Consider the following 27,598-nt stretch of genomic DNA (forward strand, 5'->3'; position numbering starts at 1 on the left):
CCCCCCGCCCCGCCCCGCCGGGGCGGCCCCGCGCGCGCAGCCGGCGGGTCACGTGGCGCGGGGCGGGCGGGCCGGTGTGGCGTCAGCGGCCCATCTGACCGGCGGGGCCGTCGCCAGCCTCCCCAGCGCCCTGCCCCGCCGCCGCCCCCCGGGCTCGCCGCTGCCGCCGCCGCCTCACCCCCTGCCCTCACCCCCTGCCCGCACCCCGCCATGCCTCGGGCCCAGGGCGTGCGGGGGCTGCTCGCGGCGGCCGCCCTGCTCGGTAAGGGGCGGCGGGGGGGGCAAGGGGGGCGGCCTGCGGGGAGCGGAGCGGGGCGGGTGGCGCAGTGCGGGGGGTCGTTGCGGCCTGCCCCGGGCAGGCGGGCGGGCGGCGCTGGGCGCCGCACCTGTGCGCCGGCTGGGACGGGAAACCCGCCCGAGGGCTCCCACCTGCTGTCGCAGTTCCGGAGCGGTGAGGCGGGCCCGGGGGGTCCCGGCCCTGCTGCGGGCAGCGGCGCGGCAGCCGGCTGGGCCGCGGCCTGAGCGGGGCCTGGCAGCAGGGCCGCCCGCGGGGGGCCCCGGCAGACGGCGGGGCCTTCGGGGAGGTTGAGCCTCCCCGCAGCGGGGCCCTGCGGCGCCTCCGACGGCTGCGGGAGGTGTGAGGGAAGGTGGCGGCTGCTGCTGAGCTTGGGGGCCAACCGGGTAGCGCCCGGGAACGCTCCTCTGGGCATCGGCGCTGAGTGGCCAGACAGCGCTCCGGGAAGAGCCCGAAAATATGCCTTCACCTCTTAGGTGGCGTGGAAACACAAGAACTACTGATGTCATTGCTTGGAAGTAGATCTTCTTTATAGGGCCTGTAACGCACCCTTGCTCAACGGCGTTCATCCTGACCTATCTTGGGTGAAATCAAGAAATACCACTGGAGCAGGGGGATTTTAGTGCCTGGGCAAGAAGGTTTGTTAGTGCAGCAGGACTGTTTTACGAGGAAGTGTGTCTTGCTTGTTTACTGATAACTACCTTGCTTTAGGTTTCTTGCCTTGAACGCCATATCACGCGACCCTATCGAGTTTCTGAAATGTGGCTTTGGCAGCAAAGGAAACTTCTTCAGCAGCTAGCACAGATATTTCCTGAATAAAGCAGCAGTCGGGAACGGTTGTCTGCTGTCACTTTGGAGATTATGACAGCCTTTGAAACTCTTCTGATGTTTCTTTAGGGGTGTACGTCTTCGTCATTGTTGACAGCCTGAAAGGCGTCGCTCAACAGGGGCATCCAGATCTTTGTCAGCCTGTCTAGTGAGCTCAGTGACTTGGAGTGTTATCAGATTTGCTTTTTAGGATTGGCATCCACAACTTAAGTGGCTTTGAACTGATGTTATAGACTAAAATCTTTGTTTAGTTTGTTTAATATGGTTATGGCTAAAATTCCTTTTGTTTGCTTTCTAATTAGCTTGTGTAGTTTTTAAGTGTACAACGGATGATATATTCTGGGACTGTAGCAATCTTCCCCTGCTTAATTAGCAGTTACAAACATCATTCAGTGCATTTAGCTTTGTCACTTTCTGGCATGCAAAATGTGTTAGGTTTCTGCAACTGACAGAGTAGTTGCTTTTACTACTGCGTAACTATTTACTGACAAACACGGCTTTGTACCAATGTCTAGTAGCTGGATGTTTCTACATAACTTTAGCCTGCAATCTTGGGGGAGAACTTTGTGGTGCAAATCGAGACCCCTCCTTGCAGTACAGATAACCTCCACCATCTTCTTCCAGAGTCTGGGGCTTGCGTGATAGTGAGGGGAGAAGAATATGTTGAGATACGAGTTGAATTCTTTTGATGTTTGCAGCCTTTTAATCATTTGAGTGCACGCTGATGAGGTTAAGGTAATGGTGACAGGAGGCTGAAGGATTAGCATGGGTGGGTCAGATGTGGAAGCTTGTTTGGCAATGCCTTGGCTTTGGAACAATAGAATTATTTTTTTTCTTCCAGAATACCTCAGCACACTTCACCTACTGTTTCAGTTTTCAGCTCACATTGAGCAGTGAGCACCAAGCTGAGTGTTTCATACAGAATCATAGAACCGTGCAGGTTGGAAAAGACCCTTGGGATCACTGAGTCCAACCATCATCCCTACTCTACAAAGTTCTCCCCTAAACCATATCCACCAACACCACATCCAGTGTATTTTGTGATCAATTTCCTCATGATTTAGGTAATACAGTGATAAATACAGGGAAAGGAGTTTGTGGGAAATGAAGTATCTGCCCACAAACTTAGCTGCTGCATTTTGAAATGTGAGGTGAAGATGGTGTTTGTTTGCTGTTGAGCACAGTGGGTCAGTTGTGTTGTGTGCCAAGCCCAAGAGAGCTGCTTGTGCTCTTTACTTACTGAAACACAAACACATCAGAGAAAACATTTCTGAAAATCTTAAGTTTAGAGTCAAACATTGATTCAGTATCAGTGCATAAGTAATGAAGTGTCTGATACGTGGGGAAGGAAAAATTAGTTTGAAGAGGTAGTGTGGTTCCGTTTCAGGGTTATTGACGCATAATCCACATGTTTCTATTGCACAACTCAGTCCAAAGGGGAATTTCAAACCTTGCTACCAACCAAGGGGTAGTTGAGAGAAACTTGGATAATAAATTCCAGCCAGTGAATAATTTGGTGCTGTATTGTTTTCCTCACTTTTGGCATTGCTAGCTGTATGGAACTGAAAATGAGTATAAAGTAGTTTTCACAAAATATAACCACTTTTATGTTGTGTGAGTTTCGAAACATTATTTTACCCTTAACATAGTGTTTGCTTGGTAGCTTTTTTAAGTGTGTTGACACAGTCTCTAAGGATTTGAATTTGTGTATTAGCTTGCAAGCCTGTTGACGTGTAATAGTTTACTCAGCTTTGACTTAGCAGCTTTTCTGATTTACAAAGTAACTTCTTACTTGCCGAGTAAGAACTCTGCATGCTCCCTGACACACTGCTTTGGAGCTGTGTTCCCTAGGTTCCTGTTCAGGCTGACTTAGAAGTTTCATTTTTGGTGTAACCTGCTTCTAGATTGTTCTGTAGTGAATAGGATGACTTTTAATCAGTAGCAGACGATAAACTGAACTACCTCTAGGTCCAGAGGGATCCTACTCAAAGAAAACAAGGATGTTTTATTGAGAAGCTAACTGCTGTTATCTGTTAAGCCTTTCATATGTCTTAAAGATAACTTATTTGTAGCACTACGAAGGCATGCCTTGTTTTTGCTTCTTTCAGCTTAACTGCCACAGTTTGTGTTTTCTTTCAAGTCAGACACTATTTGGGTACTTCTTGAGAAAGCTTGGTGCCATGATGGATTTCTTGGTATTTGTTATCTTAAGCTTGGAAGGAGACCCTTTTGAGTATTTGAGTGGTCGTAGTTAACACAGCTAACTTTGAACACTTAATTGCATTGTCTTAATCCTAAATTATAGGCCTACTATTTTTTAAACGTATCTTATGTTTTGATAAATCAGGCTTCCATGGTTTTTGTGCATCTGACTTCAAGATGGACTAGTACTCCTTTCAGTCTAAGGGAAGCAGTTTCTCTGCCTTCTTTGTCACTTGACAGCACCGCTAGCTGTCAGTACAACTTTTTCTATGGTAATTGGAAGTGCGAGAGTGTTCATAGTACCCTGTTAGTAGAGTACTGAATTTCAAACGTGGTTCAGCTCTGTGCAGTGGGCAGTTGTCTGGCTGTTCCCTCTGCAGTGTTCAGGCTTGAGTACAGTAGTGCACACTTAGTATTTTTTGTTTTCTTGTATTAAACTTCATTGGCCTCTGATTTCCTCCCTCCTCTCACCCCCTTGACAGGGGTGAGATCTGTTCTCGATAGGATAAGGTGAGTGGTTTACTCAGGCAGTTGGTTTATTACCTTTTTTCCAATATCCTCTCCTCTGGAGAAGGTTTCTCGTTAAGTTGTCAAAACAATGCTTCTTCCTCCAAAATGTTACTTGGGGATGCCAACTGCGTGAAGGATGTGTATTAGTTGTTTGGGTGGATACAGCAGCGCTGACCAGAGCAAGTGCAAAATGATCTTTCGTGAATGCTGGAAAAGGTGTAGCCATGGGAGTCCAGGCCTCCTGGTGGACCCATGTAATCAGCTGCTGTAGAGCTATCCCAGGGCTTCCTTCCTCTAGGTAGGAAAACAGAAGGAAGCTTCATGTGACTAAACTTCATGCAATGGTGTGATTCTCTGGCCAAATGGCAAGTGTACAGCTGCTTAATAGCCTTTCCTTTATAATGCTTTTGTACTTTTATAAATTTATAAAGACAGATGTTATTAATCTACAAACTTGCATTGAGAAACGAAATGTTTACTGCCTTAATAGAAATCAACAATATAAAAAAACTTAGTCTGAGACTCTATGAGTCTGACCCTGTTAGTTGGCAAGGATGTGTCTTCTAGCATTGGATCAGGAACTTGAAATAATCGGGTGCTGTGCCTGCACAAGTGCAGCCGATTCTTTTCTCCCCTGAAGTACTCTCATCCATCCTTTAATTAAGCTCTGTTCCGCCCTGCCACCACTGTGTTTGTGTTCAGGTGTGCCCAGCAGCAATTGAAGTGAGTCCAGCCTAGTCCTTTCCTGGTATGCTTTCCAGTCAGCGTTCAGTTTTCTGACACCATTGGTGACAGATAAGTATAACTCATAATTTTATGAAGGCCACTTTCTGTCACTCAAAATGGTTCATACATCAAGTCTGTAGAGATTTTTCCTGCTTTCAGTTGTTCCCCAGAAATGTTAAGGTTGATAAATGTTGTGATCTTTCAAAAATATCATTTTTGAAGTTCTTGTTTTTTCTGTACTATTCTAAGGTAGTATAGATCCTGGATCCTAAGCAAGTGATTTTGACTTGGTCTTTTGAGAAAAGACTTGTATTAGGTGTTCCTCTGGGATTGGTGCTTGCCTTAGAAGACAAGTGATTAGAGGAGAGCATAACTCCTCAGGGACTTTTTCATTTTCTTCTCCGACATAGACTTAGGAGTCTAAAGTGATGATGAAGATAACTTTTTTTCACAAAATGTCACTGAGATGACAGGATCCTTACAAACTATGAGAGTCAGTAAATTACTGGATGCTTCTGATCACATGTACAATGAGAAGTAAACCTTCTCTAGATAAGAACCAGCATTTCTTATCTCCTTGTGTTAATGGCCCATATATAGCAGCATTTGCTCTGTGTACCCTAAGAACCCAAAGACCATCTGGGCAAAGGTGTGGGGCAACACAGCAGTGCTGTAGCTTAGGCAGAGAGTGACTGTGTTGTGCTGGCATGTGTTAGCAAGCATCCCTTACCTTCAGAGTCCTGCCGCGCAGTAATTACAGGGTGCGTTGTCGCTGGGCAGTCTTTGCTGTCTGTGACCTGGCTGTGGGTGGGATGCTCTGAACCACCGTCGCTTGTGGGGAGTGGTTAGCTGGGTGACGCTGCAGCTGTGGGTTTCCTCCCTAATGCCGTGGCCACTCAGCATAACTGCTAGCAATCCCCTCCACTCGGCATGTGTGTTACTTGAACTACTGATGATGTGGGGTGTGTGCCCAGGTGGTTTTGGGTGGTTTGCTGCCCTTTCTTTGAAGAGGGAGGAGGAAAAAATACAAAAGGGTTTTTTTACTTATGCAGAAAGTATGAATATGGTAACAAAAGCCACATTATTTAAAAGTAGCTTTTGTGTTTGAGATCCTTATTGTCAGTGTTCCATGTTTCTGATAAAAATTGGAGACAAAGTAAATAATTAACTATAGTAACTGAAGTCCTCTTTTCAAGCAGACAGTGTAAACAATTGCCATTAATATGTGTTTGCTTTTTTTAGAGCACAACAACCATTAATCTTTCTCCCTTAATAGCTTTCCATTATATGGCAGAGTAACCTAAGAGTAGCTGTGCTTGGCTGTAATGTCAGAAATTAGATATGAAGGGAGAGATTATCTTACAGTCTTCAATTGAAAATGTGCAGCTAGAATAAATGCAAGCAGCCCTTTTCCAGAAATTGCTAGGATACAAAAGAAGCATCTGAACTAAGTGGAAATTTTTTTTATGCTAGTACATTTTTGATGATTCCTCTACTAGGTCTCCATAACACAGTATTTCCAGCCAAGTGGATAATAAATTTCACAAAACTTACTTCTTGCTATTGAAAAGTCTAGGAGCTGTTCAGCTTTGTAAATCTGAAGTACTGCACTTGCTCTAGCACAGGTAGTTGTCAAGTAGGATGCTACAGTTTATTAAGGTGAGTGTTTAAAGTCTGAAGTTAATAAACTGGAGGTTGTATCAGTTTTTTTTGTTAAATAGCAAAGTTATGAGAAGTTCAAGCAGTACTATCAACTCGTAGATACACCACGATAAAGTTGAGCAACACTTTATGTAACTTAATTAGGAATATTCCCAGGACAGATTGATTCAGCATCAGTTTGCTTTTCTGTATTCCTGACATTTTGACTGTAGGCTCTTACTATTTGTGGGTTGGTGATGATTCACGCATTAATCACTAGTTGACACTGAAACTGCCTTCACAAACTCAACAGCTGCTTTCCTGCCAAACCCAGGGAACTGTTCCTGTGCCTTGATTTGGCTGGAGCAAAGAGTAGGCAGGACCTTATTTCCTTCAGTCTGCTGATTTGTTCTTCAGTCGGTTTTTTGCTGATTTTTCTTTGCCCCTGTGTCCTTTACGTTTCACTCTGTTTCATCTACACTCCTCCAAGACCATGGGAGCAGATGATTCTGCAGCACTGTGCTCTGTGAACGCTGACTTACTTGCAGTGAAACAGCCCTCTTGCCACCTCATAGAGGACAGCTCAGTGTCTCGTGGTTAGTACTTCTGTCTTATCACTGACACTGCAAATCCAGCAGCTGCTGAACATTTCTTAAGGAATGGGATTTTATAGTGCTTGGTCCACTAAAGAAATCAGAATTAATATAATGATGTGAACCTTGCAAAAACCTAGTAGCTATGCAGGTGGTATTTTTAACTGTTTGTTCACACCCTTTATTTTCTATTACTTAAACATACTGAGGGGGATTTGTCAGCTCTTCATTCCCAGAATCTGTCTTCCATTTGGTGCTTTCTGGTACCTCTGTGTTGTCTGTTGTTGTTCTCTGAATCATCTGTGATGGGCAGGTCCATCACATTTTCCTTTACGTCAGCAACATTTTTCCTAATAATTTTTCAGTCTTTTCCTTCCTCTGCATTTCCTTTAAAAACTTTTTTCTTCTTTAATTCTTTTACTGCCTATTGTTTATTTTTAGCGTTAATATTGCCAAGATTTTTAATAGCTGTCAGTCAAGGGAATCAGCATACACACTGAAGGTTTTCTGGCACTGTTTCCATAGGTAGTTTTAGTTCAAGTAACTGGACTCTTATATTCTGCCTCTGCACTGTTTTCTATGCTGTGCTAAAAGCTTTGGGAAAGTGTAAGCAGCTCTGCTCTTGAGAAGACAAGTACTTGGGTACAACGTAAACAAGTTCCAGATGTAAATTCAAATTAAAGGAAACTTTGCAAATTGAAACTTTTACGCAGAGGAGCATCGACTATTTCTAGTATTGCTCTGAACTGCAATAAATAACATTTTCTTTGTGAATGCATGTTCCTTAATGAGCATTATGAGCTGGACATAAAGGTAGGACAATTTTGCTTTGAAATATCTGTTTTCTGTGCTATCCTTTCTTAAGCAATTTTTTCTATTTCTCATTTCAAGACTAGAGTCTTTAAACTGGGTAAAGTATACGAATTCTAGCTTAAGTTTTGGCCCACTTGGGTGCCTGGGGAGGATATGTTGTTGCTAAGTGGAAGGCAATAAAGGAAAATGCTTGCTGAGTGCCAGAGAAATTGTTTCCACTGTGTTCTTACAACTGAAGAGCCTTCTACCAGAGTCCAGCTGACAAAGTCCAATTTTTCCTAATACAATTGTATGCACCATAGTTTTGTAGCAAAAAAAGTTGTAAAATTGGAATTTGCTTTTTAAAAACTTTTTTGAGGGGTGCAAGCTAGCTGATAATCCCTTTGGTAGATCCTTTTGGTATATCAGCAGTTGAATGGTTTAGCATGTTTGACTCTTTAAAGCTTCCTTGCTTGAGATAAATTGAGTGGTTTGTCAGGCAGCTGCTTGTTTTTCTTCAAGTTTTCTGTGAGACTGAAGTTGTTGCAAATGCAAGCTGGTAAATTGCTAGCATGAGAGTGGTGCAGGCTTCTTGCAGCGAGGTTTGCTTTGGATGTGTGTGTGTGGTGACAAACTGAGAATCGGAAAAATAAAATGCAATAAAGAACCGGAGCACCTTGGTAGGATTTTTAGATACAGTAGCACTGTTCCAGTTAGCCCTTACTACAAATGAAGGCTGAGATAACCAGCTTTGAGGCTGTATCCAGCCTGCTGCAGCTTGTCCTCTAGGTGAAGCTTTGTTGTCAGTGGATGCTGGCCTGAGTCCATGTTGCTGTCAGAAGGGACAATCCTGTGCTCCTCTCACTGCATGTTCTTACTCTGTTAAGTCAGTACTAGTGTGGTCAGTTGTATTGGTGCTCTGAACCCTGGGACTGAAGGGCAGTGGGTGGGGGAAAGCTGTGCTTTGGTCAGCAGCTCAGCCTGAGGTTAGTTTAAACCAGTCAGGAAAACATAACCTCAGGCAGTGTCAAGGTCTTGGTCCCCATCCTCCACTCAAGTGTGGAGAGCACGATGACATTAAAGAGAAGTTCTCCTGGCAAGGGTGGCATGCTCCATCATGCTATTTTTGGCAGTCCCTCCAAAACATCTGCAGTCAATCCAAGCTTTCTAAATGCTGCATTCAGTGCATGTACAGCTGAGTGTCCTGGTACAGCGGGAATGAAGGCTGCGCGCTGTGCTGTGGGGGGAAGGCTGAGTGCTACAGGCAGGATCAAACAAGCTAAGTCAGTTCTGGCTGAAGCATGCAAAATAGTTGCTGTGTAGGGTGAACGCTGAGTAGCTGCCTTGAACAGTAAGACTGGCATTTGTGGCAAGTTTTTCTTACCCTCTGAGGACCCAGCATGTCAACAGTTTTGGTTTGAGTGGCTTTGTCTTTTTATAAATGGGATGTTATATTTTTTATCTGTGCGTTAGTGATGTTGAAGTGTAGAGACCATTAATGCCCAAGTTTCCAAACTCAGTTGCTGTTCAGGATGTACTCCCCAAATGCACAGTTGTACATATCCGTCTCTGGGATCAAAAATAAAAATGCAACACCAAGTTAACCAACTTGTTGTTTTTAACAGGCTTTTTACAGGCTTCCTCTTCATTTGAGGTGAAAGACTCAAGTGGTAAGATCTGCATAATCGCTGATCTAACAGTAGCCTTCTCAGTGGAATACAAAAGCAATGGACAAAAAGAGGTGAGGGGCGTATCTCACTGATTGTCTCTAACTTGTGTTGATAAAATGTGTGGTATTTCTGCATGTGTGCAGTATTTAAACAAATATTTAAGTATGAAAAACTGCTTCCACAAAGATTTCTCCCCTCCCAGTCATGTTGCATCAACTTTTCTTTGTTATTGATGGTTCTAATTAAACAACAAGGTTAAGGCTGTGTGAAGCCACCACAAGCACTATCTGTGTGAAATTACTTTTGTGACTGAAATTCCACACCGGTCCTAGTGGTAGCTAAAGTGGCTTTCATTGGAACTGGAAAGGCAAAAATGCTATGAGCTGTCTTTTGGTGAGCTTGGTCACACATATATGGACTAAATCTGAACTGAAGTGGCTGTTGGCACATAGCTTTTAAAATTCCCTGGAACCTGTCATCTTCCCAGTAAGTAAATTGCTAGCTTTCAGTGAATCTACAGGCCAGTTCAGTGCCTGCATGTTTTTTCACATTAACAGCAAAGGCCTGTTAATGGAAAGTTAAGATTATTTTTTTTATTTACAAATATTCTGCTCTTTAGTTTACTTTTTTTGTATCTTTAGTACTGAAGAGGAATTACGGATTATTTAATTTTTTTTATAATCTCATTGCAGTTGCATGTTTTGAGGCATTCATGTTCATGTAGATTTTAGCCATTAGTGTAATGTGAGATTAAAAACATACTGCTCCTTTGCCACTTGTGCACTTGGTATGTATTATTTAAACTAAGAGTTTTTTTGCTGAGTCCACTTTTTCTCTGGTCCTGATGGAGTGAAGTCCTGCTGATACTGGTATACAAGTTTGCATTCAGAGGTGACTGCTTTCACAACATGCTTTTGGCTGTTTCTGCTTGTAAGCAGTAAGCTCAAAACTTTCCAGTGAACATTCCATTGGCCTTCAAGTACCAGGTTACTTCTCAGTATGTAATAAACTCAAAGTATTATAGCCAAAGTATGTACTAGGCTGTACCATTTGCTTTTGTTATTACTCAATTGTACTACAAGAAGCAAAGCTTAAATTTTCCCAGCTTTCACATGTCCAGAATTTGCCACATTTGATTCACCTAGTACAGAAATATCTGCAAATTCAGTGCTAGTTTAGGGCAAAAAAAGTCTAAGAGATGCTGTATGTACTGTTTGCTCCTCAAATTTGAGAAAGCAGTATTAGAAATCGAAGCTCCAGTAACTTGTTATATACGGGTATGTAAGTAGATATTTTATAGCATATATGAATATCAGCTGTATGCTTCAAAACAGTTTAATAGGATATTTAAAAAGCAGTAAGGAAAAGCTATTACATCATCCCCATTGTACATGTTTTGTTTTCTACTCCACAGTTTGCACAGTTTTTTCTGCCACAAAATGCTACAGTAGAGTCACAGAGCTCATGTGGTAAAGGTAACGCATCTCATCCACTTCTGGTGTTGGGCTTTGGAGCAGGACATTCTTTAAGCCTGAATTTCTCAGAACATTTGGACAAGTACCAAGTTGAAGAACTAGTTTTCCACTACAATCTGTCAGATGCAACTTTATTCCATAATTCAACTGCAGGTAAAAGGAAAACTTCCTCTTCTCACTGTGTAACCTTTCCAGATGTTACAGCATTTGTTTCTGCACATACTGTTACATACTAATACAATGTAATTTTTTTACAGGTGGAGTGAAGAAGGTATCACATAAAACTACTATTCAGGCAGATATGGGCACAACATACAGATGCATCAACTCCAAGTACATCAATATGAAGAATGTGAATGTTACTTTCAGCAACGTTACTTTGGAAGCCTATCTCACAAATGGCACTTTCAGTATGAACAGTAGGTATCTTGTAGCAGGAAACGCACTTGGAGAGCTAGTATTTCCAGTAATAGATTATTTATCTTTAAGTCCTGACTGATTATATTTAGTCAGGTACAAACTGGATCTAAAGCTCTGATAGCAGCATCTTTTGAAACTAATAGACCTGCTTCAGGTTTTCTTTGTAGGAGTGTCAGCATCCGTGACTAGAAGGTTGTGCACTGTTCTCATATGTTTTGTACAGGTTTCAGGTAACATTCCTCGTGTTCGTGGATTTTAATGGATGTAAACATAAACTCATAAGCTACAGTTGGTTGACTGGACACAGGGCCAAAATCCTAGTTCTAAAAGTATCTGATAACTTCAAGTATTATGCCTCTACCAAAGTAGTTTGAACTAGATACTGTGTGCTTAGGGGAAAATGAGCTATCTAATGGCAGACAATAGAGAACTGGTCTGTAGAGAGCAGATATATACATCTTCCTACAAGAGGCCTTTTATGAGCTGTAGCAGTGACATTCTTTCTCTGTCAGGCTCAGTCACAAAATGATGTTTTGTCCTGATTGCTTGTATTGAAAAGCATTTTGGAACTTTGCTGCTGTAATGATTAGAAGACAACTACTTCATGGTATATTCATGTTCTTTTGTGGCAACATTCTTTAGTTTACATGGCTATTGATGTTTGATAAATCTTTCCCTTACTGTTAGGGCAAGTAAGAAGTCTGATCCTATCTGGGAAATGTAGAAATTTACATTCTTATGTTATTAATCCCACTTTTGCCCCTGCTGAAATGAATTTTATAAACCAGGGTAATCAGTTGGCATGGGATGGATACATTGAACAGATACCTTCTACAGAAGTATTTGTACCTTGTCCTGTGTCTGTCTCATACCTTGCCTGATATGTGGTAATACTGGAGTTGACTAATTTTATGGCTGCTTCACATGACTGGCTCAGATTTCAGTCTGTATCATTTTGTTGACCAGTCTTTTCCATTCAGTGGACTAGTTTGCCACAATGAAGTGGACCTACATTTGTAGTTTTTAAAAAAATTAACCTGATTTCTGTTATTCCAGTCTTCAGAACTGTCTCATTTTTAGAATAGGATATCTTGAGTCAGTTGTTATGCTGGAAAAGTATGATAAGTAATCAGTTACCAGCAGGCTTGGACATAAGCCATGATATTGGGAAAAGCTGGGTTTTAACTTCTATATTACTTCAGTAAAGTCTCCCTACTGTGTAATAGTGTTCCTTTTAATGCCACCTATTATCTGTTCTCACATACTCTGTTGGTTAAAAAATAATCAATATTGCATTTTTTGGGGGGAGGATTGTTCCTTATGCAACACAAACTTGTCAGCATTTGTTGTCTATTTCTAATTACTTCTTTTTTAGATTAATATAAACACTTCAATTTGCCAGGATCTCTTGCCCAGAGTTGCTTTTCTTCATCATGTGGTATCACTGTCTTGATGAAGCTGTTGATCATCAGAAAAAAAATGTTATTTCCTATGATCCTGGGGTAGATACTGTTTGATCTGAGTTCAAGCTTTTTGGGTTTTTTTGTTTGTTTCTACATTCTTGTTATTTGTACTGCCATGCTCAGTTTTTTCCTTCAATTAATCATCATCACTAAGTTTTTATTACTGTATTGGGACTGTATCCATATATTTTTCTGTTTCTATTGTACATGAGCGCTCCTTGTTTTGTGATTTTTTTTTTAATTATTTTTTTCCTTTTTCTTCAGATGGTTAAAGAATTCTCACTCTCTCTCTATATATATTTATTTATTTTTTTAAATCTTGACCCTGAAATCACCTTGTTCTTTCCAGGTCAGTTCCTTCTTTCCACTCTTGTATGCTTGAGACTTTTGCTGTCCTTTTGGCAGCTAGTTATTGATAAACCTTAGATCTGAAATTCTCCCTTAACTTTTTTCCATGCAACTCCATGAGAGGGTATTTCTGCTGGTGCTCTGGGCAAAGCTCACTGAAGGGGAGTCAATATTCAGTGCATCTGTGCATCACTGGTAATGGTAACTTCTGACAATGTACCTAGAAGTTAGTGACTGAGGTTATGATAGTTGTTATCTGCAGCTGTGAAGAGAAGGAGGCTTTCATTTTATCTGTTGATAGTTTTGTCAGCTGCTTTCCTGTAACTGTCAGAAAAAGACACAAGAATTTTTGTATAGCCTCAAAATCTGCCTTGAAGAGTTACTAGGAGCTATCCTGCAAATGTGTTCAGTAAAAATACTGTATCAAGGCTCTACCTAGGGCAAGCTTTCAGTTTAAGTGGTTTGGTTGTTTCCATTTCTGCTGACTTGAGTAAGAGGCTGGATGAGTTGGTCTTGCCAGATGGACGGAAAATCTCCATTGAACCACCAAGTAAAGCTGCTGTTTGGTTCATTTGTTAGGAAAGTAACACATTTTGGGTCCTGACCTGTACCTATTAAAATGTGCAAAAGATAGGTCACCCCTCCATTCATCCATCTTCCCTCTGCTCTTGGTCTTTCTAGAAATGGAGTAGATCTAAGAAAGTGTGCTATGTTGGAGACTCTGAGTTCAGAAGGTATGATTAAAGTTCTTATTTCTGAGCCATCTTCGAAAGTTGCTGTTTAAATTCAGATGCTATTTATTAGATATCTAGTATCTGCAAGATAGGTATGGATTACATTTCAGAAGTAGGCCCTTTGAGTCAGAATTGACTGGTGCTGCAGTTGCTGTCATCCTTATAAAGTTGCAAGTTCTTATCCCTGACGCGTGGAGATGACCTTGGCTGGGAACATGAAGTCTCTACTACAGTCATGTTTTTGCTGTGACCTTTGATTTTGGCTTGGATGTTCAATGCAGGAATCTTCTTGGCTCCCAGATCAAGTTAAGGTCTTGCTGCCAGGTGTTTCCAAGTACCCTGGCAAATAAATCTGAGTCGCTGTTCTTTCTCTCTTTTTGCCTCAGAAGTTGCTGCTTAATTGGATGAAAAGAGAAGGCAGTCTTACACATCTTCACTCTGCTTTTTATCGAGGTGGTGGGTGGCTACTAATGCAGGGCTAAGGGGAAGGATGGACCCAAGACCCAAAGGGAGAGGACATGGCAAAACATTTGCCATCAGAAGCAGTGTCTTAGAATCCCTTTGCTGAGGACAGAAGAGGCACAGCACTGCTATGAGGACTGGAGAGGTCCAGTAACATTTTAATGTTACTGTGGGTAAACAAAATCATATAGGGTCCTGACATCCTGGCAGTGTAACTGAAGGAGGTAGGGGAAGGAGAGTAACACATCTCCTGGGAGACCACTTTTAATAGTGGGTGGGGGAACTGTTCCTCTGCTTCTAGCACAGGACTGTGCAGAGTGTCTGAGGGGTAGTCATTGCAGCCCTGCTGTGGACTTACGGCTGGAATGCTGGCTCTGTCAACACAGCAGTATCTTATTTATCCTGGAAATGACAGTGAAATGACAGACATGAATAAAAGCAGATGTGGTCACCATGAATTTGTGTAAATTAAGAGCTTAGGTGTCATTTTCTGTTAACAGGTATAAGGCTTTAAAAGCATCTCAGTCTTTCTAACAAGCATGTGTAATGCTTTTCCATTGTGTTTCTCAGCTTTTAGTATCTTCTGTTAGGAAAAGCTACTTGAAATTGTCCTTCTTTCCCTTGAGGATTAAAAAGGTAGAGCATTCCACAGCTTTATTTTGGTTGGTAATGACTGTTTTCCTTTCTCTCCAGAGACAGAATGTGCTGAAGATATGGTCTCTACCACTGCTGTAGTACCTACAACTCCTAAACATACCACTAGCCAGGTTCCAACAACTAGCCCAGCCCCAACAGCATCGCCCCCAGATCCTGCAGTTGGTAAATACAATGTGACTGGTCCAAATGGAACCTGTGTACTTGCATACATGGGGTTACAGCTTAATATCACCTATCAAAAAAAAGATGAAAAGGTACATTTTGTCTTTCTTCAATGCCTTCAGATTCCTTCTTTGGGGAAGACTTGGTAAAATATTATAGGTTAACTTTTTCTTTTTTTAGGAATCCCATTTCTTTGTAGTGTTAATCCATGATTGTCTTCTCTTTGAATTGCTTAACTTGGACTAGATTAGTGATGATTCAAACAGTTCTCTTCTACTGAAACTGGTCACTAAAGATTTTTCCATTCAGGAAGAGTACTAAATTTGTTAGTCAAATCCAGTAAGTAAGTACAGCTATTCCACAGAAGCAGTAAAAAATACCAAGTGGGGGGAATCCTATATCAAAGATAGCAGTTTCTTAGATTTATAAGCTGCTAAATAAAATACAGGAATTTGGCTTCAGACACTTGAGTGAAAGCAAGGACTATTAGAAGGGAAAATCATTATTATAGTATTTCCTACTGTAAAACTGGACAAACTTGTGACTTAGTGCTAATTTCCAGCCAGCACCAAAGAGGCTTGGGTTTGACTTCTGTGCTTAAGAGCTACTAAATGGCCGATTTTAACAGCAAAAATGCTACATGGTTTATATAAGATCCAGCCCCACCACAGGTTCTTTCCTTCCATTGTTGATGTAAAGCCCAGCCTGCCAGCCCCATGGGCCAGCCTGTTACTCACTGATCAGTAAAGGCAAAGTGATGAGCATAATCCCAAAGAGAGTGACCAAGGGTCAGCAAACTTTTGTGTTCAGTAAAGCTTTTTTATAGGGACCTCTGATTACAAGTGGCTTTTTCCTGTCCTGTGGCTTCATCTGAGGTAATGAGGATAAGTGCAGGCAAACAATTTATGGCTGCTTTTGGGTAGTTCAGGTTGGATCTCAGTGATAAAGGGCCTGGTGTGAGAAGGGTGATATCTCTATAGGATTTAACAGCTTAATGCTGGATGTGGTGGTGCAAAGGAATCTATTGCATTTATTAATGATGATGGAGAGGTAGAATCATGAGCACTGACAGCTGTGTGGGCTGTACAGTATCTGACTATGATGGACTATTTTAGTCACCTCAATTGTGTGAAGTTCCCTAAGCTGTGTCCTGTCATGTAGCATTCTAGCTCTGCTGGAACTGCTGATTCCAAGTGTGATGATGACCAGTGAGGAAGTGGCAGATAGCTGACCCTCATGTGACTTTGAAAAACCTAAGAGCTGCTGAAGGTTTCTGTGGGATTGTTCGGCCTGTGCATTTAGCCCATAGCCTTTGGCACACACAGGACTTAAAATCATGCACCATTTGCAAAGCTAAAGCATTTTGATCTGAAGTGACATGCAAGGTGGCTACGCTTACAGGCAGCTCCCTTGATTATGTCAAAGCAGTGGTTTTATAGCTTGTTGCTCCTGTATAGTGGTGGTTACTATTATTTTTCCTTATGCTGCTGGGACCAAAGAAGTTTAGTGTGGAGAAAGCAGCAGGTTACTGGACTCAGCCAGTTAGGGCTGCTGAAAGCTTTATTAGGCTTGCAAAGATGCCCTTTGTCCTCTGTACCAGCCTGGTAACTAAGGTGCAGCTTACACCAGCCTGTAACTTGCACGTGTATCTGCCCAGCTGTGTGTAAAATGTGTGTGCAAACACAGCATTGTGTGCATGTGAGTACAAGCAAGCTAGAAGTAGACTGAACATATGGTGATGTATTAGTCTCTCCAAATGTCACAATCGATCCTTTTTTCTCCTAGATGGGATTGGATTTGCTGAATTTCATACCAAATACTACTGTTTCTTCTGGGACATGTGACAATGTGTCTGCCTCCTTGATTCTGACTTTTGAGAAAACAAAGGTTGCCTTCCACTTCACATTGGTAAGAATCTCTGAGATGAATTGTGTGGGGTCTGTGAGACTTTCCATGTGGGAAAGCTAACTGGGGCAAGTGCAAGAGGAAGAAGGTGTGAATACAGGAAGGGAGTAAGTAAGTCCTTTAATACAGGGATTTGGAGAGTTCAGCACTTCCTAACTGTTGTGAGGTAAGAATATATACATCTATATAGACAGACATCTATTTTGTCTAGAGGGGGAATTTATTTTAAAATATCATGTTGCCTACTCTGTAAAGCTTCTTGCTCAAGCTGGAAACACCTCTGCTGTAGCAGAGGAATAGACTGTGACAAATGGTCATGTCATCCAATCAACCGAGTGTGGAACTGGATTTAAGTTGTTAATGTTCTGTGTATAGCCTAAGAGCCATGTCTGCTTTTCTTATGGACTCCTATGATGACTGAAAATCCTGTCTCCCACAGCCCTGTCCCAGTGCTGTGTAGCCTTGAGGACGTAATCCATTGTGTTTGTCAGCTTCATGCTTCATACTCATGGTGCTAATCAAATATGATCACATAGACCTGTTGCTATTAAATGACTCTCCAGATCTCTGCAGGGTACTGAGCTGCTTTAAAGCTTTATCTCTAGCACAGGTGGGATCATTGCACCAGCCTGGTTATGGCACGGGGGCACTAGACCTTCAGTGTGAAGGTCAGGGCAGCAGTCTGAGGGGTGACAGTCCCTCTTTCTCTGTTTCCCTTCCCTCCCCCAAGGTAATGTTCACTAAGGTGCATACCTTCTGTAGCTTTTTCTCTCTAAATGTGCAACTAGGCTCTTTCCTTGGATGCTAATCCCAGTTGTGGACTGCCCTTTGAAAAACGTTTCTTAAAATGGATGCAGAAAAGACCCAGAATGTTAACAGTTTATGTTGTACATCATTAACATAAATGACAGCTACTGGTGTGTTGTTTGGTTTGTGTTTTTTTAAGAATCCAAGTGCTGATAAATTCTTCCTGCAAGGTGTGGATGTGAGCACAACTCTGCCTTCTGAAGCAAAAGGTAGGGGCTTCTACAAGTCTACTTTCAGAAACTAGTAGTAGTAATGTTAAGGTTGCCTGCATTAAATAAGGTATTTAAAATGTTGGGGATGAATGCATCAGATTTAAGCTATATGAGCTTACAACTCCTGATCTTCAGGGTTCTGTAATAAGACTTTCTCTTACACAGTTCCCAAGTTTGAAGCCTCAAACAACAGCATGAGTGAGCTGAGAGCTACACTAGGGAACTCCTACAAGTGCAGTGCAGAGGAGAATCTCCAGGTCACAGACAAAGCCCTTGTCAATGTATTTAATGTTCAGATCCAGGTTTTCAAGATTGATGGAGACAAATTTGGGGCAGGTAAGAGGTTTACATTTTGGGGAGGGGACACACACCTAACATTTGTGCAGTGCACTTTGATACAAATGTAATATTCTGTAGTCTAATGTCAGCTTGTGGGTGCCATGCTTAGTTTCTGCATGCCCTGTTACAGATGATGTTGGGGGCTAGTGCAACAAGTATTTAAAAAGCTTTGGAACACCCAGGACTTCTTCCTTGTGGTCCAGAGAAGAGTTAAGGAACAGCATTAGCTTTCCATCCTGTCTGTTTTCGGGGCAAAGCTCTGGCAGAGTCCTCACTCTTCTAGTTAATGCTGTCCTTTGTGAGTGGTTAATGCAAAAGGACTAAGGGAGGAGTCTTGTGGGTAGATCTATGGTAGCTGGGCTTGAGCAGAACAGTAGCAGCTCTTGAGAAGGAAGCAAATATTATAAATCTCTATTGTACATACAACTAATACTAGAAAGAATTCATTCTGAATTACCACAGTTAGTGGACTTGGCTTCCTTTGGGTTGTTGGCAAGCTAAGCTACATGTTGGCTTGAGCCAGTTTTTTATCTATGTGCTGAGAGTAGAAGCTTGAGTTCTGGATCTAGCCATCTGTTGGTGCACCAGTGCCTAACGTGGATCTTTCTCTCTTTCTTCAGTGGAAGAATGTCAACTGGATGAAAATAACATGCTGATCCCTATAATAGTCGGTGCAGCCCTCGCTGGTCTTGTTCTAATTGTCTTAATTGCTTACTTGATTGGCAGAAAGAGGAGCCATGCTGGATATCAAACAATTTAATGACTTGCACTAAAAGCCAGTGTAGATGAAAAGCAATTGCAAGAAGCTGGGGAAAAAACCCAAACCAACCCCACATATTTCCCCTGAGCTAAGATTGATATCGTAAGGGAACACCTTTTCTTGCAAATTGCTTCTTCTTTAAAGTCTGCTTTATTAAATGTGAAATCATCTTGCAGCATTTAACTATGCACAAAAATAACTTCTGAAAATTCTGGTGTTTAATTTTGCTAACTAGTTTAAACATTTACCCACTTAGAAACAAGCAAAATGTTTTTAAGGGTGCTTTTTTGGAATTGGCATATGGTTATGTGAGCTAAAGATTCCAGAGAGGGATGTTGCTAATTCACACTGACTCAATTTCAGAACTCTTAACAAAGGGAAAAGGCTCATTCTTCATACTGCTGCCATCCAGCAATGATGTTAATTATACTGGTGATGCATTGAAAGAAATCTAGTAACAACTGACAAAATGGAAATTTAAAATCTAAACTCCACCTTGTCTCTTAGGTGTGTTTTTTTTACTAAGCTTTAAACTCGATGCCTGGCATATGCAGGGTGTGAAAGACGCAATACTCAAACCTTACAGGAACTCTTTATGATTGGACAACTCCCCTGTTTGATATTTTTGATGCTCTGCCGGCTTGTTAGGAGCTGGTACTTTTTTAAAATGGGTGTTATTTTTATTTACCTTTTTTTGTAAAGTGTTTTCAGTCTCTTCTGTTGGAAGGTCCAGAGAGATCCTGTTACTGCACATGTGTACAATATAGATCTCAATCTGCTGATTCTCTTGCTTTAAACTTGGCTGGGGGGTTGTACACTTTAAGGATCAGTTCTTATGTATGCATTGCCTGTAACAATGCTAATAAAGACAATTTTTTTCTGTATATCTTCATGTTGCTGATCATTCTTAAAAACACTTGTCCTTTTGGTAAGTGCCAAAGTCTTAGTTCAGTTGTACTTTGCAAGCTTTAAACAATCCTTAGTGTGGAGTTGTGTTAAACAAGCATTTAACTTTTTATCTCTGGGGCACAAAGGTGAGGCTTAACTGTCTGTGTGTCTGGGGAACAGTCCCTTGTGCTAGACGTTGTGATTGGAAACCGGTGAAGCTTCTGTGTATCAGTAACCTGAGAGCTGGAAAAGTTAATTCTTCCATCAAATTGCTGCTTGCTGAGGAATGTCAGTACACTGGTCTGCCCTGCTAAGCAGCATCCCTTTCTGTACTCAATTATGAGGATGGTGTAAATGACATTTTAGGTTTTATTTTGGATTCTTACCACACCGTTGGCAATGCATGTCTGCTGAGGTCTGTGTGTGTTGTCATGTGCTTGGGAAGTTTGTAGCTTCCCTGACTTCCTCCTGCAGCCATGTTTTGGTCTTAGTACACAGGGCAGGAACCAAGGCAATATTGCACAGAACCCTGTTCTTCTGACAGGGACAACTGAACACACAGCAGCAAGGCTGGAATACTTTGGACCATTTGCCCTGCCACCGTGAAGGTGGTACTGGGAAACCATGGATTTTGCCAGTGGTGAATAAAGTAGTATTTCCTAATACCTACTGGAGTTGCCCTCTACAACTACCTGAAAGGAGGTTGTAGGGAAGTGGGTGTTGGCCTCTCAAGTAAATGATGGTCACACAAGAGGAAAGGGCCTGAAGTTGTGCCAGGGGAGGTTTACACTAGATATTAGGAACAACTTTTTTACTGAAAGTGTAGTCAGGGAGTGGAATGGGCTGGCCAGGGAGGTGGTGGAGTCACCATCTCTGGAAGTATTAAAAACTGTGTAGATGTGGCACTTCAGGACATGCTCCATGGGACAGGGTGTTGTTTTTTTTTTTCTGGATTAACAGTTGGACTCAGTCATCTTAGAGGTCTTTTCCAACTGTGACAAGTCTGTGATTCTATGAAGTCTGGTACTGTTAATGTCCTTACACTTCAGTATGCAAGGAGAAAGGTGCCTGTTACCATAAAGGACAGGACAACATGGAATCATACTGTTGTCTAGAAGAGCACTCCTCTTGTGCTTCTGAAAGGTTGGGTTTGTTGTTTTTTTTTCCCCTGCTGAGGAATGAAAGGAGCTCAATCTGCATGGAGAGGGGAAAAAAAAAAGCCTTCCATGACAAGAAATGAAGATATAGCTCCGAGTAGAGCCTGAAGAGTGTGGTGTTAAAAGGTAAAGCATTCCACAGTAGCTGTTCAACAGGAAGAATAAAAAGCACTAATTGCTGGCCTGTCTTCCCTAAGAGGAAGGAGACGGGAGGGATTTGGCCACGAGAGGGCTCTGTAAGGACAGTAAAGGAAGTCGCAGGTGCTCGGCCCCAGCCGGGCTGGAAGCGCGGAGCGAGGGCTCCTGCTTCGCTCTTTCTCCCCAGGGGTGCGATAGCCGGACTTGCATTAAGCTGCGGGTTTGGAACTGCCCGATGTCTTGCCTGCCAAGGAAGAAATCTGCTTGTGGCGAGCTTTACAAGTGGCTCTCCCGAAATATTTGAGGATGTAGAACCTCTAAATGCAACCTCGGTACACTAGCACAAGCCTCTTACAGCAACTTCCAGATTCAAGTCAAATTACCTCTTACCTACTGTGCTAGAGCTAGAAAACGCTGAAAAGGCATATAACATGTTAAAGAGTAGTTAGAGGGATTTTCGCTGCCGTGTTCTGTAGCCTGGCCTTGGCCACGTGGTCCCTGCTGCCTTAACCTGAGGAGCTGTTAGACACTGCTTAAAGTAACTGCTGGTAACAATCAAGATCACCTTTCTCACTGCTGTCCTGCACTTTGCCATATCTATTGAGTTTCTGAAGGGACAGCAGCAAGGAAAAAGGCTGCCAACTCGTGGCAGTCAGGAAAGGGATCAGATATTTTGCTTTCTTCACACCAAGAAACAGGTTCTGACAAATTAAATTAATTTATTTTGTACAAATGACTGGTGTCACAGTTAATAGAGTAGGAAGGATATGTAATTTTATACACTTGTTTTCTTTTAACATTACAAAATGCCCTGAAAAGACAAGGATGGTGATGTTTTTAAAAGGAGTGTTCTGACACTGAGCACATTCTACTCTGGAAACACTTTAATACTTACAAAAACAACAGCAAACAACAAGAACAGAACCACCAGTTCCAGTTATCAAGTCTGACATATACAGTACAAAGCATTAACAACACTTACTTGAAAGGCAGGAAAAATTGGTCAAGTGTCAGTTAACTCATGGAAAACTTGAAGTGTGCTTTAGTCAGTGCAAATAGAGGAATGTGTCAATTGCTGTAGTATCTGACCACCTGCTTAAATCTGGTGAGTTATCCCTGAGAAAGCAACTTCTCTCTGCAAGTCTCTCGGAGTTTGTTGATCGTGGCCATGGACAAGCTTCCAGGGTCTGTGAATATTTTCTGGGGGCAAAAGGAGAAAATTATTTGTTAAATTTCTGGACTGAGACAGCATGCTGGAATTCTCACAGAATTCCCTGAAGAGTGAAATCCTTGCTTTGACACTCATGCTGTGAAAATGCTTACTACTGTTTGGCTTCCTTCTAACTGGGCAGCATCTTCATCTCCTCTGCTGTAAAGACATGGTAAACCTGCAGCTCAGAACAAGTGCTCTAAGTTACATAAAAGCAACACTACCAAAGCCAGTTTGAGTGTAAGTGTCCAGTTAAAATTATTTTAGAAGGCATTTTTGTTGGTGGATGGCAGGCCTATTTAGAACGTATTAAGCCATCATGGTAATGCTACAAAGCACCAGTGCATTTCTCAGGAGGGACTAGCACTGTTTTTTCAGGCTCTGAAACATACAACAATATGTTCCTACTGCAAAAAAATCAGTCTTAATCCCTCACTATACAACCTTTGCTGCTCTTCTCTACTGGGCTTCCCAGGGAAGCAATGTATATGGATTTAAGATCTGGGACATTTCAAAGGCTGTCATACATTGCTGCAATATATTTTTAACTTTGTGCTAAAGAACAATACATTTGTTTCCACTACTTTATCTAAAATTTTTGACTGAACAAAACTACGCAGGAAGCTGCAGGTTTATGCACTCTCATCTACAGTTAAGTTGTGTGGGTTCCTCAGTTCTCTGTAGTTGTAACTGACAACTCTGGAGATGAGATGATAAATGAGCCAGTTCTGAACAGCATTCTGGTAAAGAAGGCTGCTGTGCATTTAACTAAAAATTAAGGTTTTTTTCCAGGGCAGTGAGGCATAAAATACTCAACTGTTGTCACCTCTACTGACTGTAGCATCTGCACTGGTGAAAAAAACAAACAAACAAACAACAAGCCCAAACCCAAAAGTACGTGTTTCAAAGTTACATAAGAACCTAACCTAAATTGTTTATTTAATTGCCTTGACATCCCCCTCACTACAGTAGCCAACAAAGTTTATTTTAATTGAGTTATTTGGGGTAGCTGCAAGAAAAAGGTGTACATTTTCTAAAAGGAACTGCTGTAAAATGTAGTGTAATTAAGGGAAGTGTCCTTCAAGGCCAAGTGTTATCAGTCTCTGAACTGGTATTCTCATGGCAGTTAACATTTAATAAAACTCTTATTCTAAACCCTTCATGGAATGGGAAACACTCAAACATCTCCCTTCTAAAATAAGCTGTACCTGTGACTGATTTCTCTTTTGCTCTTTTAGTTAAAAGGCTCAAAAACACTGCTAAGTTAAGCTGGTTTTTGCTTCTATATGAGCAAAAATGAAATGTAAGGTGAATGACAACCTACTATGACAGACTTATGCACAGAGCTTTGACAGAAGTATGAAACTCTCCTCAGGATGTATGAACCTCTTGGCATGTAGTTTTGTGTACACCAAGCAAACCATGTTAGCAGAGCTGGCCAAGGGATTTATGTTCCTCCTGTTGTGCTCCTCCTGTTATTTTTTTGCAACTATTATCTACATTTCTATCTTCTGAGCTAAGCTCCAAATCTAATGTTCTATACAGATCAGGCATCCAAGCTATTAATGATTTACAAGAATTATTGCAGATTGTCATAAGACTTGAGCACTCCCATGTTTTTTTGTCTGGAAATAAGAACTTGGTGCTACCTTTTTGTTCCTAGAAGAACGCTTTATATTCTGGCTGTATGAAGATTTATTCCATGCAAGTTTAAAATTCACTTTGTATCTATTCTGCAATACTCTTACAATTAATCTGGAATAAAGCACAGGAACACAATTCATAGTTCACCGAAAGAATGCACTGAAGTTATTTTCTGGTCAGACTTCCTGCCTTAACTGGTGAAAAGGGTAAAAAGTATTTTTCCCTGTACAGCAGATAACGTGAGTGGCTTGCTATAAAGGAGTTTAGATCATAATTCTTTTTTAAAAAAATCTTTAAAAGGTTTGCATGTCTCAAATAAAAAACATTCTTCATCCTTTTGGCAAGTCATATAGAGACATTTCTTCTATCCACCTTTTGACCAAGTAAAACGTTTCCAAGTTGGTCTTGTTTTTGATTTGCAACAACTAAAAGCTGCGGAGACTTTACCTGCATGAAGCTGTGACACTCCGTTACCAATGTTCCTTTGGTGATCTGCTTAAATTTATCACAGATGTCAGGGAAATTTGTGGCTTCCAAAATAAAAGCTTGGTGTTGCTTAATTAACGTTAAGGCTACCCGGAAGATGATCTTTGAGCCTTCATAGAACAAACAATCCCATATTCGGAGCACAGTCTGCAGGAAAGGGGAGAATGCAGATTATAGCTTCTTGCTTTCCAGTAGGTGATTATGACTAAAGCATCACAACTGAAGTAACAATTATGAGTGTCTATTAAAGAGAACTTTGTTACCAATTACCTCTACGGGAAGAATGTCAATGAACAAGCATATAAACCAGCGTGACACCACTAGGGTCCACATGACGCCATGGCGTTCCATCAGCTCTGCCACAGCAGGGACTTTCATTTTCACAAGTTCTCCAAGGACTTCCTGATCAGTTTTCAGGCCCAACATTGCAGGACTATAATAATCTTGGAGAGAAGAAACCAAAAGTCAGGAATCTGTGGATGTGATGTTCCACAAAATCAAAGAGATGTCCTGTTGCAGCTGAGGATATAGAGGCACACTGAGTCTATGAATCCCAAGTTGGAGTAAACCATGCAGTGATGTCTGCATTGTGGTCTTTCAGCCCTTCTCTTTCAGCCAAGGCTAATGCCTCTGCACAAACACTTCATTCATGCCTACTAAAGTATCTTCTTTCTCTCTGATGCTTTTCTATCAATTCAGTCTTCCTTCTCAAGGAAGTTAGCTAAGTAGTTTTTAATAACCAGCTTAAACTACAGAAGTCTGACAGTTCGATTTTAACAATTCAATATAGCCCCCACCTCCTTCCCTTGTGTTGGAGCTGCACACCTCCCAGTCCACTCAATACCTGGACAAGTAACCAAAAAAAAAAAAACAACCAACCCAACACCCAGGTTTTAGACTGGGTCCAGCAATGAACTGGCAACATGGATTTCTGAAGGGTAGCTGTGCGGGGGTGCTGGAAGCCAGATACCACTTCTAGAGTGGAACCTAGCCATGAAGAGATTTTCCTCTCTTTTTTCTGAGCCAAGGAAGTCCCACTGTTCCTAGAATAATTCCAAAAGGAAGTTAATAACAGGTCCCCCAAGGAGTATCTCTTCCTACTTAATTTAGCTGCAAGACATTGGCTGAAACTAGACCTACGTTTCCTGAACTGCTGGTCACTGCAACAAACCATGACATTCAAAATTAAGAAAAATGGAGCACACTACAACTGTTACTCCAGAGCCTGTTTGACTGGGTAAGCATTTTCATTTACCAAGGTACAGGCTGAATTACAAGCATCTCAGTTCTAGAAACAAGTAGTTCTGGGTACATTTAAGAGAAGAGAAAGATTATTTTAGTTGGTAAGAGTTCAGATGGCCCAGCAAGAGAAAAGAATTACACAGATGTTTAAAGAATTAATATTTGGGGCTTAGATGTTGACAGAAACATTGAACCTGGGCTTGATGACTCCTGCACAGGGAAGCAATCCTTCATGGTTCACTAGTGCTTCTCTGTCAAGACCCATGTTACCAACATCATTTACTGAAAGGAATAACTGGTAACACAAGCACCTTTGTGTTTCTTTCCCTCACTGATTCTGGAAAGCTGCAATTCAGGTTTCTCTAACTTAGCTGGTTTCTGCCAATGTTTTCAGACACATCGACCAGTGGTTCACATGAAAGTGAAGGAATCAGAAAATGTCTGTCTGAAATAGTTTTAATAAAAATCTCCCCAAAGAAAGTTTAAAAATATGTCCAAATTATGCAGTACATTTATAACCACTTTGATTTCTCTAATGAAATCGTAAGAGCAGTTTAATATTCCACTCTTTCCTGTGCCAAAGGTTTTCTTGAACAGACTTCCCACCCCAATAGCTATTTACATTTTTCCTGTTCAAACTGCAGAACATCTAGAGGAGTTTTGTGGTACTAAGGAGCATCACATTTCACCTTTAGAAACCTAGCTTTTTGTCTGTGACTCTTATTTTCTTTGTTCCCATTGAAGAATGATAGGTAAAACTCTCTCTACAGACACTGCCTCTATATACACTCCTTTAACCATTTCCCTTTCAATCACCTGTAGGGAGAGCTCCAAGAGCTAAAGCACAAGTAACCTCTGTTCCTGAGTATTCTGTGTTAGTGTTGTGCTCATTTATGAATTGGAATGTGGACAGAGTAACATATAACTCAGTAAACATGTTTTAAAATGCTGCTTAAATGTAAGTGAAATAACGATTTTGAAGAAGAAGCCTTTTTCCCTTTCCTACCTTTCCTCCTCCTCTCATACATCTACAAACCATTTTATCTTCTTTTTTTGTGCTCTTGAGACACCGAGTACTTAAATTTCTTCAGGTTACCACTGACGAGTGTCCTCAGGAGGAAGGACAGCAGCAGCCCACATGCTCTCTGCTCTGCTGTAATCATCCGATATGCTGAAGCCAACAGCAGCTATTTTTGGTGTGTACAGCACAGTAAATGTCAGGACCTCAGTGGGAACACACGCAACCAGACACCCAGCCAGCTTTTTGAGAGCTGGCAAGTAAAAAGTTAACAGCCAGGCAACTTGGTTACACTACTCCTTGGATTACTGAAGCAGCAAGCAGCTGGGGAGCCTCCGTGTAAATTAAAATTTCGTTCAAGTTTGTTGGATTGTACTGCTGGACAGAAAGGAAAAAGGAACTATTCATCTATCTGGGGCAGCCTCATGCTGTTCCTCATGGGGCAGGAGCAGCTCCCGTGCACCCTGGTAGGCAGCACTGCAATGTTCAGCCCAGTGCTGCTGCAAAACAAGCAGGAAGGGTGATAAACTATTTTATACAAAAGACAATAACTGAGCAGAAGGTTTTCTCCAGGATACTGGCTGCCAGTTCACAACAGGAAGAGGTGACATTAAACAAATCTGCATCCAAGGCATTTTATGTGTAATAATTATACATTAATTATGGTTACCTGTGGGTATTAATTATAATTATTACACTCAATTAACATGTAATTATACTTTAATATATATTTTTACTATATATATAGAGAGAGTGCTATACACACACTTTTATACATACATCAGCTCTTCAAATTTGGAAAGCTGCATTTCCA

General features: G+C 41.5%; 2 protein-coding genes across 5 annotated transcripts in view; one reads left to right on the forward strand and one right to left on the reverse strand.

The window, feature by feature from the left end:
• The first annotated feature begins 38 nt into the window (after positions 1 to 38).
• On the forward strand, positions 39 to 19,885 carry LAMP1 (lysosomal associated membrane protein 1). Of its 2 annotated transcripts, none has more exons than XM_051608055.1 (9): positions 39 to 262; positions 9,213 to 9,328; positions 10,672 to 10,885; positions 10,990 to 11,151; positions 14,853 to 15,070; positions 16,764 to 16,886; positions 17,830 to 17,899; positions 18,068 to 18,238; positions 18,862 to 19,885. In XM_051608055.1, exons 1-9 carry the CDS (start codon positions 211 to 213, stop codon positions 18,999 to 19,001), a joined length of 1,266 nt encoding a protein of 421 aa, XP_051464015.1. In that variant the 5' UTR covers positions 39 to 210; the 3' UTR covers positions 19,002 to 19,885. The 2 variants fall into 2 exon arrangements, with proteins under 2 accessions (XP_051464015.1, XP_051464014.1); XM_051608054.1 differs by lacking the exon at positions 39 to 262 and adding an exon at positions 6,681 to 6,798.
• A 1,998-nt stretch (positions 19,886 to 21,883) lies between these two features.
• The window catches only part of GRTP1 (growth hormone regulated TBC protein 1), a 35,304-nt gene continuing 29,589 nt past the window's right edge, over positions 21,884 to 27,598 (reverse strand). For all 3 annotated transcript variants that reach the window (XM_051618762.1, XM_051618754.1, XM_051618773.1), the window contains 3 exons: positions 24,795 to 24,967; positions 24,486 to 24,671; positions 21,884 to 22,384 (listed from right to left, as the gene is read on the reverse strand). In XM_051618762.1, coding sequence (XP_051474722.1) covers positions 22,295 to 22,384; positions 24,486 to 24,671; positions 24,795 to 24,967 — 449 coding nt within the window. In that variant the 3' untranslated portion in view covers positions 21,884 to 22,294. The remainder of the gene's footprint in view (positions 22,385 to 24,485; positions 24,672 to 24,794; positions 24,968 to 27,598) is intronic.

The sequence above is a fragment of the Apus apus genome, chromosome 1 (genome assembly GCF_020740795.1).
Source record: "Apus apus isolate bApuApu2 chromosome 1, bApuApu2.pri.cur, whole genome shotgun sequence".
Lineage (NCBI taxonomy): Eukaryota > Metazoa > Chordata > Aves > Apodiformes > Apodidae > Apus > Apus apus.

Bases quoted from the DNA above. Each gene is read 5' to 3' on its own strand.
- LAMP1 (XM_051608054.1), top strand. From the start codon at position 6,696: ATGGGAGCAGATGATTCTGCAGCACTGTGCTCTGTGAACGCTGACTTA. The intron at 15,071-16,763 runs GTACATTTTGTC...TTTTTCTCCTAG, and splicing joins ATCAAAAAAAAGATGAAAAG to ATGGGATTGGATTTGCTGAA. The intron at 18,239-18,861 runs GTAAGAGGTTTA...CTCTTTCTTCAG, and splicing joins TGGAGACAAATTTGGGGCAG to TGGAAGAATGTCAACTGGAT.